At 31.7% G+C, this 16,616-nt stretch overlaps 2 protein-coding genes across 3 annotated transcripts; both read left to right on the top strand.

Annotated features, from left to right (window-relative positions):
- The first annotated feature begins 1,333 nt into the window (after positions 1–1,333).
- LOC107874570 (photosystem II reaction center W protein, chloroplastic) lies at positions 1,334–3,623 on the top strand. 2 transcript variants are annotated; one of them, XM_016721333.2, is made up of 2 exons: positions 1,334–1,750; positions 3,134–3,623. In XM_016721333.2, exons 1-2 carry the CDS (start codon positions 1,654–1,656, stop codon positions 3,436–3,438), a joined length of 402 nt encoding a protein of 133 aa, XP_016576819.1. In that variant the 5' UTR covers positions 1,334–1,653; the 3' UTR covers positions 3,439–3,623. The 2 variants fall into 2 exon arrangements, with proteins under 2 accessions (XP_016576819.1, XP_016576818.1); XM_016721332.2 differs by having other exon boundaries at positions 1,514–1,750; positions 3,122–3,623.
- Positions 3,624–4,866: 1,243 nt separating this feature from the next.
- On the top strand, positions 4,867–9,595 carry LOC107873770 (F-box/LRR-repeat protein 17). Its single transcript, XM_047414273.1, has 11 exons — positions 4,867–5,581; positions 6,063–6,164; positions 6,732–6,876; positions 6,959–7,143; positions 7,238–7,342; positions 7,448–7,545; positions 7,633–7,853; positions 7,931–7,997; positions 8,089–8,174; positions 9,144–9,242; positions 9,351–9,595. Exons 1-11 carry the CDS (start codon positions 4,989–4,991, stop codon positions 9,408–9,410), a joined length of 1,761 nt encoding a protein of 586 aa, XP_047270229.1. The 5' UTR covers positions 4,867–4,988; the 3' UTR covers positions 9,411–9,595.
- Positions 9,596–16,616: the final 7,021 nt, after the last annotated feature.

Raw genomic sequence — 16,616 nt, 5'->3', positions numbered from 1 at the left:
CATTTCATCTATTACGAAGGTTTTTAATGAAGTGCAAAAATAAAGAAAACATAACAAGCAATTTTGTAAAATAAATTAATTAAGTCTTAATTCTATAAAAAAGCAAAAACAATATACATCACAAATAGCGCGGAATGCGATCCTCAATAGTTCACTGTTGACGGAAACCAATGTCCCGGGGTCTCGGGGACTAACACGTACTATACTAATATTTGGCAACTTTGCAAAAAACAAATTTGCTGAGTAAATGTAGATGTAGATTTATAGATTTTTTAAATTTTCTTAAAATCAAATTTAGTTAATTTAAAATTATTAAACTAATAAAAAAAGTATTAGTATCATTAATTCTTATAACTTCTAATATGGAAAGACTTGACCATAAATATATTTAATCAATTTTCAAATCTTAAATATTAATCAAAACATAACTACTCCAAAACATAATTTCACATGTTCTTCCATTGGTTCTCTACATGAGTGTTTTTATTATAGAGCGAGAGTATTTTTTTTGTTTTACTGAATTGCTTGGTTACCTAGAAATAGCCGGGGAAAGAGTAGGCCAAATTGTTAGACTAGTAGACTTTGAAAGTGTATAATCAAAATTAAGGATTAAGACAGCCAACTCCTTTAATTTTTGTTTATTTTTATCTGTTCACTATATACTAAAAATTAGAAATGTGCATCGGTTGATTTGGTTCGATTTATCAATTTTTTTATTTTTGAATATACTAAACCAATAATCAAACCAATAAGATATTTTTTATCGATTTTTGATTTATCGTTTTTAAGTACTTAACGGCTCGATTTTCGGTTTAGCCGATAAAAAAATACTCATAAAATAAAAATAGTAGTAACTAACATGAAAAAAAAATCGAATCTTAGTTGCAACAAAAAATCTTACATAATGTGTTTTAATTTACAAGAATCTTCAAGTTTGAACTAAAGATTGTTAAGAGAAATTAAGAGTTTGTATATTGAAATAATAGGTTTTTAATCGGTAGAAATTAAACAGAAATTAAGAAAAATATATACCAAGTCATATATATATATATATATATATATATATATATGTTCTTATAGGGTTATCGGTTTATCCAATAACCTAATAAGAAAAAATTGAACCGAATCAATAACCCAATATTTTTTTTTTATAAAATCATTAACAAACCATTAAACCAATAATTCAATAATAATAAACCAATAACATTTTTATCGGTTCGGTTTTTGCACACCCCTGCTAAAAACAGATATCCAAGAATAATTGTTCGAAACCAACAGATAATTTACCACTTTTGTATTCATATATCCTTTCTATTAATTTATTTATTTTCTTGTTCATGTGCTGTTATTAAAAATTATTTATCGTTCAATGCATTTCCCGATGCATTAATTAATTATATTGAAAGGGTGATATACTCCATTTTTTATACTATATGTACATAAACTTGAAGAAGGACACTTGGCATATTAATATTGGCTAGCAAGAGATGAGGAGCAATCTAAGTGATCAAGGTTGTGTGGCTGTTTGAACTGAAATATACTACGTGTTTGTGTATGCAAATTGCAGCAGAGATTGTACCTAATATTACTTAATATTGAAGATTGAAGTGTCTGGTCTCTCATTTCTGAGTGTGAAAAACACAGAGAAGTACAATGGCCACCAGCAGCACTGGTTGTATTACAACCTCTTCAGTTGCCTGTGTTGGCCTCGTGCACAAAGCATCTCTATCCCGCCCCTCCTGTCTTCTCGGTACGTTCATTTTTATACTATCTGGTTAACTGAAAGATAACGATATGCGATTGTCTAATAAGAGAGTAATATGATTATTTTTTGGGGGTTTCTCACTTGGTGTTCAATACCTGCATTGAGAATTAGTAATATGAAAAGTTACGTTAGGATCTTGAATTTGTCTTTGACCTATAGCAGAGGCGGACCTACATTGAGGCTAACGGGTGCACGTGCACCCGCTAGCCTCGAGAAAAACTCTGTATATATGATTTGTATATATCTCTCTATATACATATATCAGAGTATTATGTTAAATATATGCTGTGCACCCACAATAACAACTAGGTTGATTGGTGAGGTGGTTCGGTATGCCACTTGAAAGTTACACTTAATGTGTGACTACTCATGTTCGAGCCCCAACAACAATGTTTTATTGCTCTTTTAATCATTTTTCAATTTTCTATTGCGTGGTTGCTCAGGTTCGAACCCCAACAACAATACTTCTTTATTGCTCCTTTTTTTCATTTTTCAAGTTTCTTTACACTTATTGTTCAAATGTATATATTTATCTTTTGATTAAAAAAGACTTCCTACTTAGCAGTCATTTATTTCATACTTTTTCTTTTATGTATTGTGGATATTATTGAGTTATTTTTTATTTTATTTCAAAATATAAACTTCTCTTCAATTTCAAAAGGTAGATATTCTCCATAGCTTATACTGATAATATTTATTTTCTTTTAATCTTTTGATCATTGAGTTATTTTTTATTTAAAAAATTAGCAATTTAAAATTTGAGATAGGCTTAAATTAAACGTTACCCGTTGCAACTATCTAGCAAACAAATCTAACGAATTTAATATTTTTCAAAAACTTTCTATTATTGTTCAAAATATAAAAATACATTGAATTTAAATAGGTGAATAACACATTTTTTTCATATTAAATCTAATTAATGATATTCAATAATATCAAAATTTTGCTTATAAAATATTATAATTAATAAGTTTTCAAAGAAATGTATGTCGAACTTTGACACTGTTAATTACTATATTTAAATATAGAGGTGCACCCGTCAAACTTAAATCCTGGGTTCGCCTCTAACCTATAGTATGATCAATGGCTTTAATCTATTTGAATCACCTGAAAGTCTTAATTAAATATTAATCCGAAAAAGGAAATTGAATCTTCTTTTCTCAGATTAATTAGATATCATCAGATCATTAAATAAGTTCAAGAAGGAATGCATTGATTTAAAAATGCTCATGTGCGTCGTGGATCTAGGAGTTCATACGAATAATACAAAGTCCATATTATAAATTGATGTGAGAGATATATGATCGAAGTTTAAGTACAAATGAACATCTTCATCAAAAAATTATACTGTTAAAGTTACTTTTGCAGGGTTGCCAACGAATATGGGAAAGGTGAAATGTTCAATGGAAAGAGAGCAAGTAAAGGAAGAGTCAAAATTAGGAATGTGTGGATCATTGATAGCCGCAGCATGTGCAGCAACTATGTCAATTAGCTCACCAGCAATGGCACTAGTGGATGAGAGAATGAGCACAGAAGGAACTGGGCTTCCATTTGGGTTAAGCAATAACCTTCTTGGTTGGATCCTTTTTGGAGTTTTTGGTTTGATTTGGTCTCTTTACACTGTTTATACTTCTAGCCTTGATGAGGATGAAGATTCTGGATTGTCCCTTTGACCTTATATTTTAAGTATATTCTTAGTTGTGTAAAATAATCAACAACATTATTCCATCGTAGTACATAAGTGAGGTTTGAGAAAATTTTATCTCTACTAGGCTCTTTTTGATTGACAATTGTGTAAAATAATCATGACTACTGAATGTATTGATGTTGTGTATCTATGAACTTCTTGGAATGCTAATTGTGGTACTCATTTTCTTCCTGGCTATTTTGAAGTTATTTTTATTGAGAAAATAGACCTTATATCTAATTTAATTTGAGAAGTTAAATTACCGAGGATAGACTTTATATCTAACTAAATTATGGAGGACAGATTTTCCACTTGACACAATTTTAGAAGTTAACTTTTGATAGTATTTAAAAATTAACTCATGATGTTAAATTATTGGAAGGTAGATTTTATATTTGACTAAATTATGGAGGATAATTTTTATATCTAATTCAATTTTAGAAGTGAACTTATGGTGTCAAATTATGAAGGATATATTTCATATCTAACTCAATTTTAGAAATTAATTTATGGTGTTAAATTATATGGAGGGTAGACTTTATATTTAATTTAATTTTAGAAATTAACTTATGATGTAAAATAATGAAGAATAAACTTTACAATTTTAGAAGTTAATTTATGATGTTGAATTATGGAGGATAGATTTTATATCTAACTCAATTTTGGAAATTAATTCATGATGTTGAATTATGGAGAATAATCTTTATATCTAACTCAATATTAAAAGTTAACTTATGATGTTAAATTGTGTAGGATAATAATATTATTGATGGAATGATTTTCTGTATTTTAATAGTATTAAACACTTTGTATATTATGACTCCATAGTAAATAAATTTCCTGATTTTTCGCTTTGTTAATTATTAATTTCTCTGTCTTTGAAAATTTTCAATGACATCAACTAATTTGGTCAAAGTACTTGTTCTACCAAAAATTCATTTGTTTTTTATCTTTACTTTCAACAATGATAGTTTTAAAAATCAAAATTTTCTTTGCTAATATTAAAATTTAACACATATAACTAGATACAAATTTATGTATTTTTTCCTACGATTATCAAATTAAATAATAATCGTCATTTCATATGCTTTCATACACTACTTTTTCCATTTTAAAATAAGTTTTGCTCTTCAAAAATCAAGTTAATTTATTTTCAAAAGCAAATTAGATAAAATTAATTTAATATATTAAAAAACTAAAAAAAGTATTATAAGTTATAACTTTTTTCATATCAATGTGAAATACTACATATTGTTTGACTTTGCAAAAGAAAGTGATGAAAATTTAAAAAAATCCAGACAGTTAAAAATTAATTTTTGATTGCCAAAATTAGAAAGTTAATGAAAAAAAAATAGTAAATTTAAAAAGGTAGGCGCGAAAATAAACAAAACTCCCGCGCCATTCTCCCACCTTTTTATTTCAACTCACATCTCTTACCTCATCCTTTTTCACCTACACCAAAGTAGGCAACGCATTTTACCATTTTACCCCTCGCCGGCGTGAAGATTCCGATTAACGATCGTCGGAGGGATTTCGATGCAGCGCCGGCGTACCCACCCTCACATCGCCACTCCTACATCGGAGGTTGTTCTCCCGAAGCGCGGCAAGAAGCGTGGTGGCTACACTTGTGGCCGTTGCGGTGTACCGAAGAAAGGACACGTTTGTAATTTCCCTAAGAACCTCAATCCTATTGATAATCCTCCCATTCCTAAACCAGTCACCATCCTTCGTCCTCCTCCTCCTCTTCCTCCGCCGCTGCCGCCGCCACCGACGGAGAAACGCCATGTACTGCCGCAGCTCCGGCGAGCACTTTCATTTGATGACATTGATGTTAGTAATCCACCTGGATCTGATGACGACCCTGATAGCGAATCGGATCTAGTTGGGTCCGGGTCGGGGAATGGGAAGTTGACAGGGAGTTGTTTATGGGAAGTGTTTAAGAGATTGCCGCCTCCGGCGTTGCTTACATCGGCTAGGGTTTGTAAGGGGTGGAGGGAAACTTCTAGAAGGATCTGGAAGTCTGCTGTGGAGCTTAGACTTCGGGTTCCGGTTAATGCCCAGATTGGACTTGTCGGGTCGGTGTTAAAGAAATGTCCAGGGCTTGTTAAGCTTTCTCTTAGAATGGAAAGGTTAGTTCTTTGAAAGAATAATGGTGGATCAGATATAGAAACTAAACATAAAGGACTCAACTTTTCTATTTAACAACCAAAAATAAAGAACAAAAACTAAAACTTCAATCTGTTAACATTTGATTTGCCCCATCCAGGGTGGCGAAAAGGTTCATCGTTGGGAGAGTACATTGTATATATAAGGTCAAATATGATATTTATGTGTATGTATAGCATATATTGAACCCCCTTGACGCAAATTGAGAATCTATTTCAAATTCCCTTGGTGAAAATCTTGCCTCCGCCACTGACCCGATCATTACTCGTGAACGTGAACTTAAATTGTTGTTAGTGTACACAACTTAAATGCTTCAAAAATTAGTGCTAATAAGTATACAATGCAAAGTTTATTTGGGCTACTAGGTTAGATTTGAGGAAAATGATGTTGTGTAGATACACTGTTCAATTGGATGATCGTTGCTGATAGTGTATGTTTTTACAGTGACATTGATGCTACCTTGCTGGCCTGCATTGCATTTTCCTGTCCTAAACTGGATTCAATGGAGATACTTACTTCTGATACCTCAGTCAATCGGATAACTGGGTATGCTTTAGCTATGTAATTTGCTCTTTACTTACATATATGTATGTTATGCTAGGATTTTCTTGTTGTTCTAAACTAGTTATTTTTGTGCAGCTATTTTATCTACTATCTATTTAGTCAACTGCTACAAATCATTATTACATCATAAAGAATAGTTTTAATTATGATTAAATCGCCCAAGTGAAACTTACTGTTCCTTGATCACGCTCAAGAAATATGCTTTGTTTGGTTTCTCTAGGTTTCTTTTACCATAAGTCTTAGTAGCCAATGGAGCAATACATTGAGTTCAATCAACTATGAGTTTGGGAGGGAGAGGAGTATGTTAGGTTAAAACACTTCTTCTGTAAATCACAGTTGCTGGAATCTAGGGAATTGATGTAATGCATTAATTCTTCATAAAAGTTTTCCCCCCATAGCCATTTATTTGGCATCCTAATTGGAGGCGTTGATAAATTCATCTGACTTAGTTAAAGCCCCCTAACTAGTTTGAGTGTGGCCTTTCCTAGTATTTCTTTAATATAGGTTCACATATAGTTGGTGAATTAATGCAATCTCTACATGCTGCAGGGATGAGTTGGGTCGTTTTGTTGCCGAGAAAAGATGCCTTACTAATCTCAAGATGGAAGGCTGCTCTTATCTTGGGGGTTTTACTCTTTGTTCAACCAGTCTTTCAACTCTTTTGCTTTCAGATCTCTATTGCCATGCTAAGATGGTACTACTGTATGATGTTGTGGTACTTTTTTCACTTTTTTCTGGGCTGCAAGCCTATACATGATGTGTGTTTATCTCTGTAGGTCTTTAACTGCCCCAACTTGATGGATATTTCCCTGGATTTTTCTCGGCAAGAAAATGATACTACTGATCTTACTCTCATGGTGGATGGTCTTGGAAGGAGCTGCCCAAGACTCCAGAACATTCATATTGCTTCCATCCGCCTAACTCATGCTGTAGTGCTTGCTTTAACAGCAGCACATCTAAGGTTTGCAATGTTCATCCAGTTTGATCATTTATGAATTTCTCTTTACCTTTTTTTGAATAAAGCTCGTAATTGTTTTTACTACCTTGAACCTCAGGGGGTTACGGATGCTCTCTCTTGTACTGGGGTCAGAAATAACTGATGCATCTGTTGCAGCTATTGCTTCAAGCTACTCAAGCCTTGAGTTGCTTGATTTGAGTGGGTGTGTTTTACTTCCAGCCCCTTTCGTTTTGAGGTTCTTGAAACTAGCAAATTTAATGGAATGCATCTTGATTATTGCATTTTCTCTTGATGTTTCTTGTCACAGGTCTAGTATTAGCGATAGTGGCGTTGGAATGATATGCAATGAATATCCTGAGACATTATCTAAACTTCTCCTTGCTCTTTGTCCAAATATCACTTCAAGTAATATTCAGATCTGCTTCCTTGATTATCCAAGTCAGCAACTTGTTGTTCTCTAAATGCTTTGCAATTTCTGTTGGATTCTTTTAGGTGGCATTCAATTTGCTGCAGCTCAGTTGCCTAATCTGGAGCTCCTGGACTGCGGCATGACCATAAGTGATCCTGATTTGGACAATCCAACAACTCAGGAAAATAATGACCTCCAGTTACAAAGAACACCCAATAGTAAACTGCACCTTATATATCAAAAACTGATTATTAAGCATACCTGCCTGAAGAAACTCAGCTTATGGGGATGCTCTGCCTTAGATGTGAGATTCTTCACTCAAAAGCATCTAAAATTTCCTCATTGAATTGCTGGGTTTAGCTGACTGAAACTTTCACGCAGGGGTTATATCTAAATTGCCCAGAACTTAATGATTTGAACCTGAACTCTTGTATAAATCTGAATCCAGGTTTGCTCTTTGATGTTCCTCTTTAGCCTTTGAGCTTTAGGAATATGGAGCATTTTCTCTTTAATTGACTTAAATAAATTTCACCTTACAGAAAGATTGTTACTCCAATGCCCAAATCTGGAACATGTCCATGCATTAGATTGCCAGGACACGACGGTTGAAACCCTTCGGAATCAGGTAAACTAGCTTAATTTTCACTTATTCTGAACTTCATTTTCCATGTCCTGGATGGGTGGCCTTTGTTGATGTTTAACAGATGAACAAAACACATAAGAAGAGGAAAGACAGTCTATTCAAGTCTCAAATTGGTAATGAGTGAAAGCTGTTTAAATACAATTTAGATCCTAACGGAGTTGCAGTAAAATCTGAAACAGATTCTTGCTGATAAACAGGAATCCAGCCAACAGCCACATGCCTAAAGACTAGGAAATCCACAACTAAAAGATCTCAAGACTAGGACTTTCACAACTGAAATATATCTGGAAATTAACGTTTCTTCTGCCATTAAAAAAGTTGGGAGTGTTAGTTGAACACTTCAACTCACAAAATGATCATCCAGACACCTTCGAAATTTATGTGCCATGTCAGCATCGGGTGTTCACGAGAGACACTGAGGACCAGTTGGAGTTTTTACTTATTAGTTGAGACCAACTTGGTGGTGTTGGAGTGTTTAGTTTTTAGTTGAGACCAAGTTACGCTGTCTAAATGTGGATCTTTTGCCAACTTGGCATACTACATCAGCATCATAAAACTTGCATCTCACGAGGCATATTGCAATACCCTTCTTTCCTAGCATGCATTTCAACATGGTCAAAATCTTGATCTTATTTTCTTTAGTTGACACTTCTATACGAGCGAGTCATGCCATTCATAGAGCAATTTTACTCTGCTCTCTTTAGCAACTTATAGAAAGGGAATCTCCTTATCGTTCTCTTGGAGATCCGCTTTTAACTACTATGCTTCCTTCTTGTTCTCTGTTAGGAACGAGTAATATAAAACAGCAATAACATACCCAAGTAATAACATAAGCGGTGTCTGGTCAGGGTAAGATGTACCCATACCTTACCCTACCTTTGTGGGACAAGGGTATAGAAGTTGTTTCCGATAGTAATTTGTTATCCGACTCTTTTTTTTTGTTCCATGCAGGTATCGACAGATTTCATTGCTGTGGAGGATAATTTTCATTGCAAGCGTCTTTCTGATGGCTCTAAAAGGATAAAGGTTCCACATTTATTCAGCCCACAGGTAATACGATAAAATGAAATTATGTATAGATAGAATGACCTCTTTCTAATATATATATATATATATATATATATATTCAAAGAATGACATGGTTTACTTATTTTGCAGCCAATTGAGGAGAAGGGAAAGAGGACTTCGAAGCGCCGCTGTACTGTGCATGTAAACTAGTCCAGTGCCTGTTTCTCTACTGGCATTATTATGTATTACTTGTGACTATAGCTATTAGATGAATAAGTTATAAAAAACAGATTTCTGGATATCAATACAGGGAAGAAGTCAATAAACTATGCTTAGCATTATGAAACTTGTGACAAGAGGTCATATTTTGACAAGAAAAGTTTTTTTTTTTTTTTCTTCCTTTCTTCAAATGGTAATCAAAATGAAAGGTAGCTAGAGTGAATGCGTGTTCATCTTGATATATGATGTTGCATGCATCTTAAGTTGTCCTAACTTGGCAGTTGAAGGTGAGAATGGTTTTAAATGTTTTGACTTGGCTTATTCATGTCGAACATATTTTGCGTTTTGATCTTGAAGATCCTTACGTGGAACAACCCTTACCAAAGGGGTTCAAATTCAAGATAGCGTGATTAAGAAATGATAGCTGGCTCAAATCCAGATTAGTACCCAAAAAAGAATAAGATGGGGTTACAAGAGAAGCTGGATAATCTATCTCGAGCAATTTATCATAGAGAATCTTATTATTTGATCATTTAATAGAGCAGGGGCATGCGGGAATATTTGAATTCAGTTATTATTAGTTTTTTTTCGATATTGGACTATATATTATATTATTTGATCATACAAAGGTAATTAACTTAATTGGATCCATAAATTTTAAGAATCAAATAATTATTTGAAAAAGGGGTGGGGTGGGGTGCAGTATCATATACAGCTATTTAGGTACATGCATTAATTGCTAAGCATGTCAATTTCTACATAAGCACGTAACATGGTCTTGACATACCTTTTTTAAAAATGCTTCTCTGTTTTATTGTTTGTTTCTCTTCATTGTGTGCCCATTATATGTGCGCATGCGTGTTTGTCTTAATGAATTGATCAGCCCAGCGACTATTAGAAACAAACTCTTTAAGTTTGAAGTAGAGTGAGATCTACGTGAAGTCAATCCTCTTCAAAACCTTATTTTATAAAACTATACGGGGTATGTTGTTTTTATTGTCATTGGTTATATATATACGAGAATATTTAATTGAATGGTTAACCTTTTTAGGATTTATATTTTAATTTTCTGATCGAATTCACGAAAAATATAGACGTGTTGCATTTAGTCATGTAAATGTGACATTACAAGAAAAAGAAGTGGAAGAAATGATCTCATATGACTAATTACTTAGGATCGAATTTAGGCCTAATCTATAAATAAAGTATTAGCTTTAGGTCCCCAATTTTTTGAAGCCTAAAAAAAATATGAGAAGTTAATTATATGACTTGAATTTTCTTAAAGAAGTTAAATAGTGGAAAGTGTAAAATAAATGATATTTGTCATAGGGTTTAAGGTCATAGACTACAAAACCAAATCTCTACATTTGCCAAAATTAAGAAAGCAAAAGAGTAGAAGATTGACTGGGCAATGGGATATAATAAATTAAATAATAGCACAGAAACGTTACACAAAGTCTCTCTTTTTAACTAAATTACGATAATCTATTAATCAATACTTATCACAATTATGAGTTGATAATAAAAGAAAGAGATGTATATATATAACGACCTATGTTTATAATTCCTTACATAGTACAGCTAATTTTAGACGTACGAACAGTCAAAGGGAAAATGAGATGAGAATGTATTCAAAGCTACAGCTATTTTTTGCTAAAAATAAGCTGTTAGTAGGGACTAAAAATTCATGGCGTATGTATATGCATAAATAATAATAACACACAAATATGTCAATATGTGGATGAAATTGGCTCAAGTACGACCAATGACAATGACAAGTTAAAACAACTCAATATTTTTGACATATATGTATTCTGTGTACAAAATATGTTAAAAATATATTAATATTCTTTAAAAAGTAGCTAAAAAGAGGAAGAAAGAAAAATAACATTTTTTTTTTTAAAATAAGCTAAAAAAAAAAAAAGTAGATCTCAAATAAATTAAAACGAATGAGTCTATTGTAGTGAAATTTGAAAAGAATTATAATACATGACTTGTCCTTGTTTATCGTTATTCTTGACCTGTTGTCAGAGGCGGATCCAGGATTCCTAAGTTCCGGGTGTCAAAGTGTCCATGAAGATAAACGGGTCGATTTTTTAAAATTTTGAGTTACATTTCGAACTAAGCAAGGAAAAACATTAAAAACATGCACTAGGAGGGATTCGAACCCAGATTAATTGGGTGGCAGGGAACTCGCTTTGCCACTAGTGCTATCTAAATGCTCAATTTTAAGAGTGGTAAGCTTAATCTATATCTCATTTCTTCTGTGTATATACATATATATACAAAATTTCAGTCGAGGTTACCAGGTGTCGTGGCACCCTCACCCATACACATAGATCCGCCCCTGCCTATTGTTTTCATTATCCATTTGTTTTATAAGAACACAAGGTTTAAAGAAAAAGTTTGATTTTCCCCTTTTAAAAGTTAAGCAAATTGACGAAAATGTTGAAGCAATAAGGGTCTTTTTTAAATAAATAAATAATAATAACATGAGGTTGATGGTTATACTATATTTTTATATGGATTATCATATATAGGTGTGATTAATTAGCAGGAACATTTATTAAATTGCAAATAACGGCGGCTGGTTTAGTCAGTCCACAACATTTAAATAGTATTGTTACCATATAATATGATGAACTAATCCCATGGTTTTGGCAAATTATTATAGCTAGCAAACCGTGGGCAAGAAAGAAAGAAAAAACTAAGTTCGTTCATATTCATTCATTGTTGAATTTGGACCCTAGTACAGTTTATCTACTAATCACTATTCAATTTTCCCTTTATTTAAAGTATAAAAAATGTAGGTGACGAGGGGTGATTAATTAAGCAAATGGAAGGAATAAAGTTGATTAGGAAAAGAAGTGAAGTGCTTCATCTAACAGAGTATGGGGGTATTAATAATTTCTTGTAACTAATAAAATTGAGCTCTTTCTAAAGTGGGTCGTTTTTGGAGCTGATTAGGAGGTAAGTTATGCAAATGTTAAATTTTACTAAATAAATACCACATTTGATAGTTAGTGATGATGTAAAATATTCATGTATAAAATTAATATGGAGTTTGATTTATAATTTAGACCCCTCATGACTAATTTATGTATCATAAGTTATGAGAAAATTTACGTGATGTCATATGCGAAATAAAATGAGAAATATGTAATATGTCTATAACTATTAATAACATATGAATAACAAATTCCTGCATATCACCAAAGGATGTGATGCAACGTGAGGTTGCTCCTTCCTTAATCAAAGGTCTCGGATATAAAAAAATTCTTAGTAGGGAGAGTTTCTCTCGAATAGATCGTACACGACACGAATTTAGATTAATCAGACTCCAATATGGTATCGGACATCAATTGAAAAAAAAATCTTGAATAAATAATACATAAGATTCTCTCATAACTAACTCCTACGTTACCAACAAATGTATAGCTCTCACTAGCTATCAAACGACATATATACAAAAATCAGAGGCGAATCCAGGATTTGAAATCTGTGGGTGCACTAGTGTTGTCAAAGACACGCATAAGTCTCGAAGTAAGACTCAAAATGTGTCGAGCGCTCGCCTCGCTTAATGTGCAACTTAAGTTCTAATTTCTGATACATGTTTTCCCTTGTCAATGAGGCTTTCTGAGGAGACGAACACTAAACAATTGATATGTCACTTTATAAAAAAAAATAAAAATTAGTTCATATATTTGTCATTCATGTTTATATTATTAGTCTTGAACTAGACATATATTTATATCTTTTCTACCTTTATGCCTTTTTTCGTTAAATCTCACGCTTTATTTGTACTTTGTGATTAAATACAATAGACCTTAAAGCTTTTTTACGCTTATTGCTTTTGATAATATTGTGGAGCACCAATATTATCTTAAGACGTCAAAAAAACTTTTGATGTCGATTAAGGAATATTATCATATTCAATTGGTCGCTAAAGACATGAACAATACTGAAAAAATAAATATATAAAATAAATAAGAGTTTTAAGCTAATAACTTTACTTTTTTATAATATGAAGTTTACTTTTAACATTTTTAAACTATTAGTTGTGGTAGTTCAATGGTCAAGGAGGGTTCCCCTTACGGACTGATCGCGAGTTCAAATTCCCATTTTAGTAATTTTGTTGTTATAAATTTAGTAATAAGTCTTTAAATTTGAAGTATTGAAAATAAAAATTAAAGTGTTGTGTGACCCAGGGATCAATCCCTGGTCACATGGACGAAAGGATTAGCTTCAACCAGCACACCAAAGCGCACTACCATTCATCTTAGAATGCACTATTAGTTATATCCTAATTTCTCAAGTTATATACATATATATATATATATACATAATTTTTTTTTGATGTTAATGGGTACACATGCACCCCACATATACATATGTACCCCCGACAATAACAACATGATTGTCAATATATTTCATTGTAATTACATATGCATTCACCCTACCCCTAAGATGTCATTTGATAAAAGGAATAAGAGAATTAATTTTGAAATAAAAATAGGATTTATTTTATTTTATATTTAATAGTGTAAGATATTATTTAATTAATTTTAAAATTATTTTATTTTATTATTTATATTAAAATAATAGAATAAAATAGTCATATCAAAAACTTATCATATGCGGGACCCCGAAATGCACAATGAATGGTAGGGTCCACTTTATACCTCATAAGCTGACAATCTTAGGACCCAGCTCACATGGAAACACCCTTATGAGATCTCCCCATGATCCAACGCTCCAGATTGATTGAGTCAGTTGGGCATCACATCAAATCTGGAACGTCCATATCATGTGGACCAGGTACCTTAAATAGCTCAAGTTGTCGGTGTCTGTTCCCTGTCCCCTCATCGAACTTCAGTAGGTTCAATGCTGTCCCATATCCCACCAACAAACTTACTTTAATCCGTGTTCTACGATTCGTATTCGCATCAAAGGCGCGTGTGGAACACTCGTGTCACCTCACTTTCCCATGAGAGCATTCCTTCCTTCCTTCCTTCTCATTTGGGATTCTGAAATATATTTCTTTCCCTCTATAACTCTGACTTAATTTGATTCCACATGAAATTTAATAAACCAAGTAATCTTCTTAAAATTTTTGGTCCAAAATTAAGTTATATTTTCTTCCTTTTATTTTTGTGTCGCTATTTGATCGAACACAAAATTTAAGAAATAAATAATAACTTTATAAAGTTTATAAAATTATCACTTTTAAAATTTACTTTTTAATTGTTTTTTCTTATAAAGTGAGACCCAACAAGGATAAAATAGAAATTATGGCATTAAATAGTTACCAAATAAAGAAAGATGTTATTCTTTTAGGGACGAACCAAAAAGTGGGACGGAGGTAGTAGATAATTGTGTGCGTAATTCATTTCACTCAGAGTAAAATAGAAATTTTTAAAATTAAATTATCATTCTCTTCTTTTAAAAAGAATGACCTACTTTTCTTTTTAATCCGTTTAAAAAAGAATGATTCTTTTTATTTTTTGGCGATACTTTAATTTCAACTTTTCACATGGCATTTTTAGGACCACAAGATTAAAGGACATTTTGATACATTTGACACAACTTTAATTCAAGATTCAAAAGTCTTCTTTATTTTCTTAAATTTTGTGCGGAGTCAAAGTAGGTCATTCTTTTTTAAACAGAGAGAGTGTTAAATATAAAAAATATATCATTTTTTTAGGAATTGATTAAAAAGAAAAGTGATTCATATAAATTGAGACAAAGAGAGTACATAAATATACCCTTTAATTTGATTTCAACAAATATTTATGCCTTAAAATTTTAAATGAGCATAAGTAGATATTTAGATTTGTATAAAATTAAATGTTCACACACATGCATCTTATTGGGTGTCCTACATAGTGATTTGAGTCCTATATAATGTCCTACGTGAATGATGCTACATAAAATACAAGTGTTTCCTTATTTAACTTTATACAAATTTAAGTATTTATTTATATATATTCAAAATTAAAGGATATAAATGTCAATTAAGTAAGGTAAAGGATATCTGATTTTATATAAAATTTTTGCAGACACAATATGATATAAGTATGAGTTCGTCAAACTTGCAATTTAAATTCGTATTTGACCATTGAAACGAACATACATAAATAACCATGTGAGGTTGTTTGGTGTGAGGTATAAAGAATAAATAGTTTTGAGATAAAATGAAGAATTATTTTATTTCATATTTGGTATAAGGTATTAATTAATATCAAAATTATTTATTTCATCATTTATATCATAATGATGAAATAATTTATCTCATATACATGATGGGACTAGGGGTGTACATAGGTCGGATTGGTTCGTTTTTTATTAAAAAAAAAATAATCATATCGGTTTATTAAAATTATAAACCAAATCAAATCAATATAAAATTAATTTTTTTGGTTTAGGTTTTAGTCGTTTTTTTGGGATTTTTCAAATTTTTTGAGTTTTTTTTTTTAATAATATTTAGCTTTTACAATTATAATGTGATCGAATACTAGATCAAATATATTTTTACTCATGTGCTAATGAAAAATCATAATTATGAAAAAATGAGGAACGGAAAACTTTCTTCAAACTAAAAAGTGATATGAAGAGTGAAAACTTTAGGTTTTAAGTTTATATTGGGTTTTAGTTCATTTAATTAGCAATTAATGGACAAATATTACAACTTAAAGGTCCAAATCTAAATATATATGTACATCTATTTTTAAATTATCGAAAATTACTAAAACTAGTTGAAAAGTATTTAAAAAGTAGATTATAATTAATATTTTATGTATAAAAAAGTTCGACTATTATATATATATATAGTGGTTTGATTCGGGTTCAGTTTGATTTTTTTTTATCAACACCAAACCAAATTAAAAATGATCAATTTTTTTTTCTAATGTCAAACCAATCAAACTAAATTACAAATTAATTTTTTTTTCTCGATTTAATTTGATTTGATCTATATACCTCTAGATAAGATAATTAATTCTGGGATAACTCTTTCCCAGTCAAACTAGCCGTAAGTGATGTAACAGACGAGACGCCCTAGTTATTCCGCCCCGCGTAGTGATAGGCAAGAAGCGCGTGAGTTGAAGGAGCGTGAAGTTATGTCATATGGCGTGCCATGAAATTCATGCACAAAGAGAATAAATCGTCTACAGATTGTCTCCCCTCTTTAATTAATCA

This window comes from Capsicum annuum, chromosome 6 (assembly GCF_002878395.1).
Source record: "Capsicum annuum cultivar UCD-10X-F1 chromosome 6, UCD10Xv1.1, whole genome shotgun sequence".
Classification (NCBI taxonomy): Eukaryota; Viridiplantae; Streptophyta; class Magnoliopsida; order Solanales; family Solanaceae; genus Capsicum; species Capsicum annuum.
Note: the sequence above shows the minus strand (reverse complement) of the source record. Positions and strands in the feature narration are given on the sequence as shown.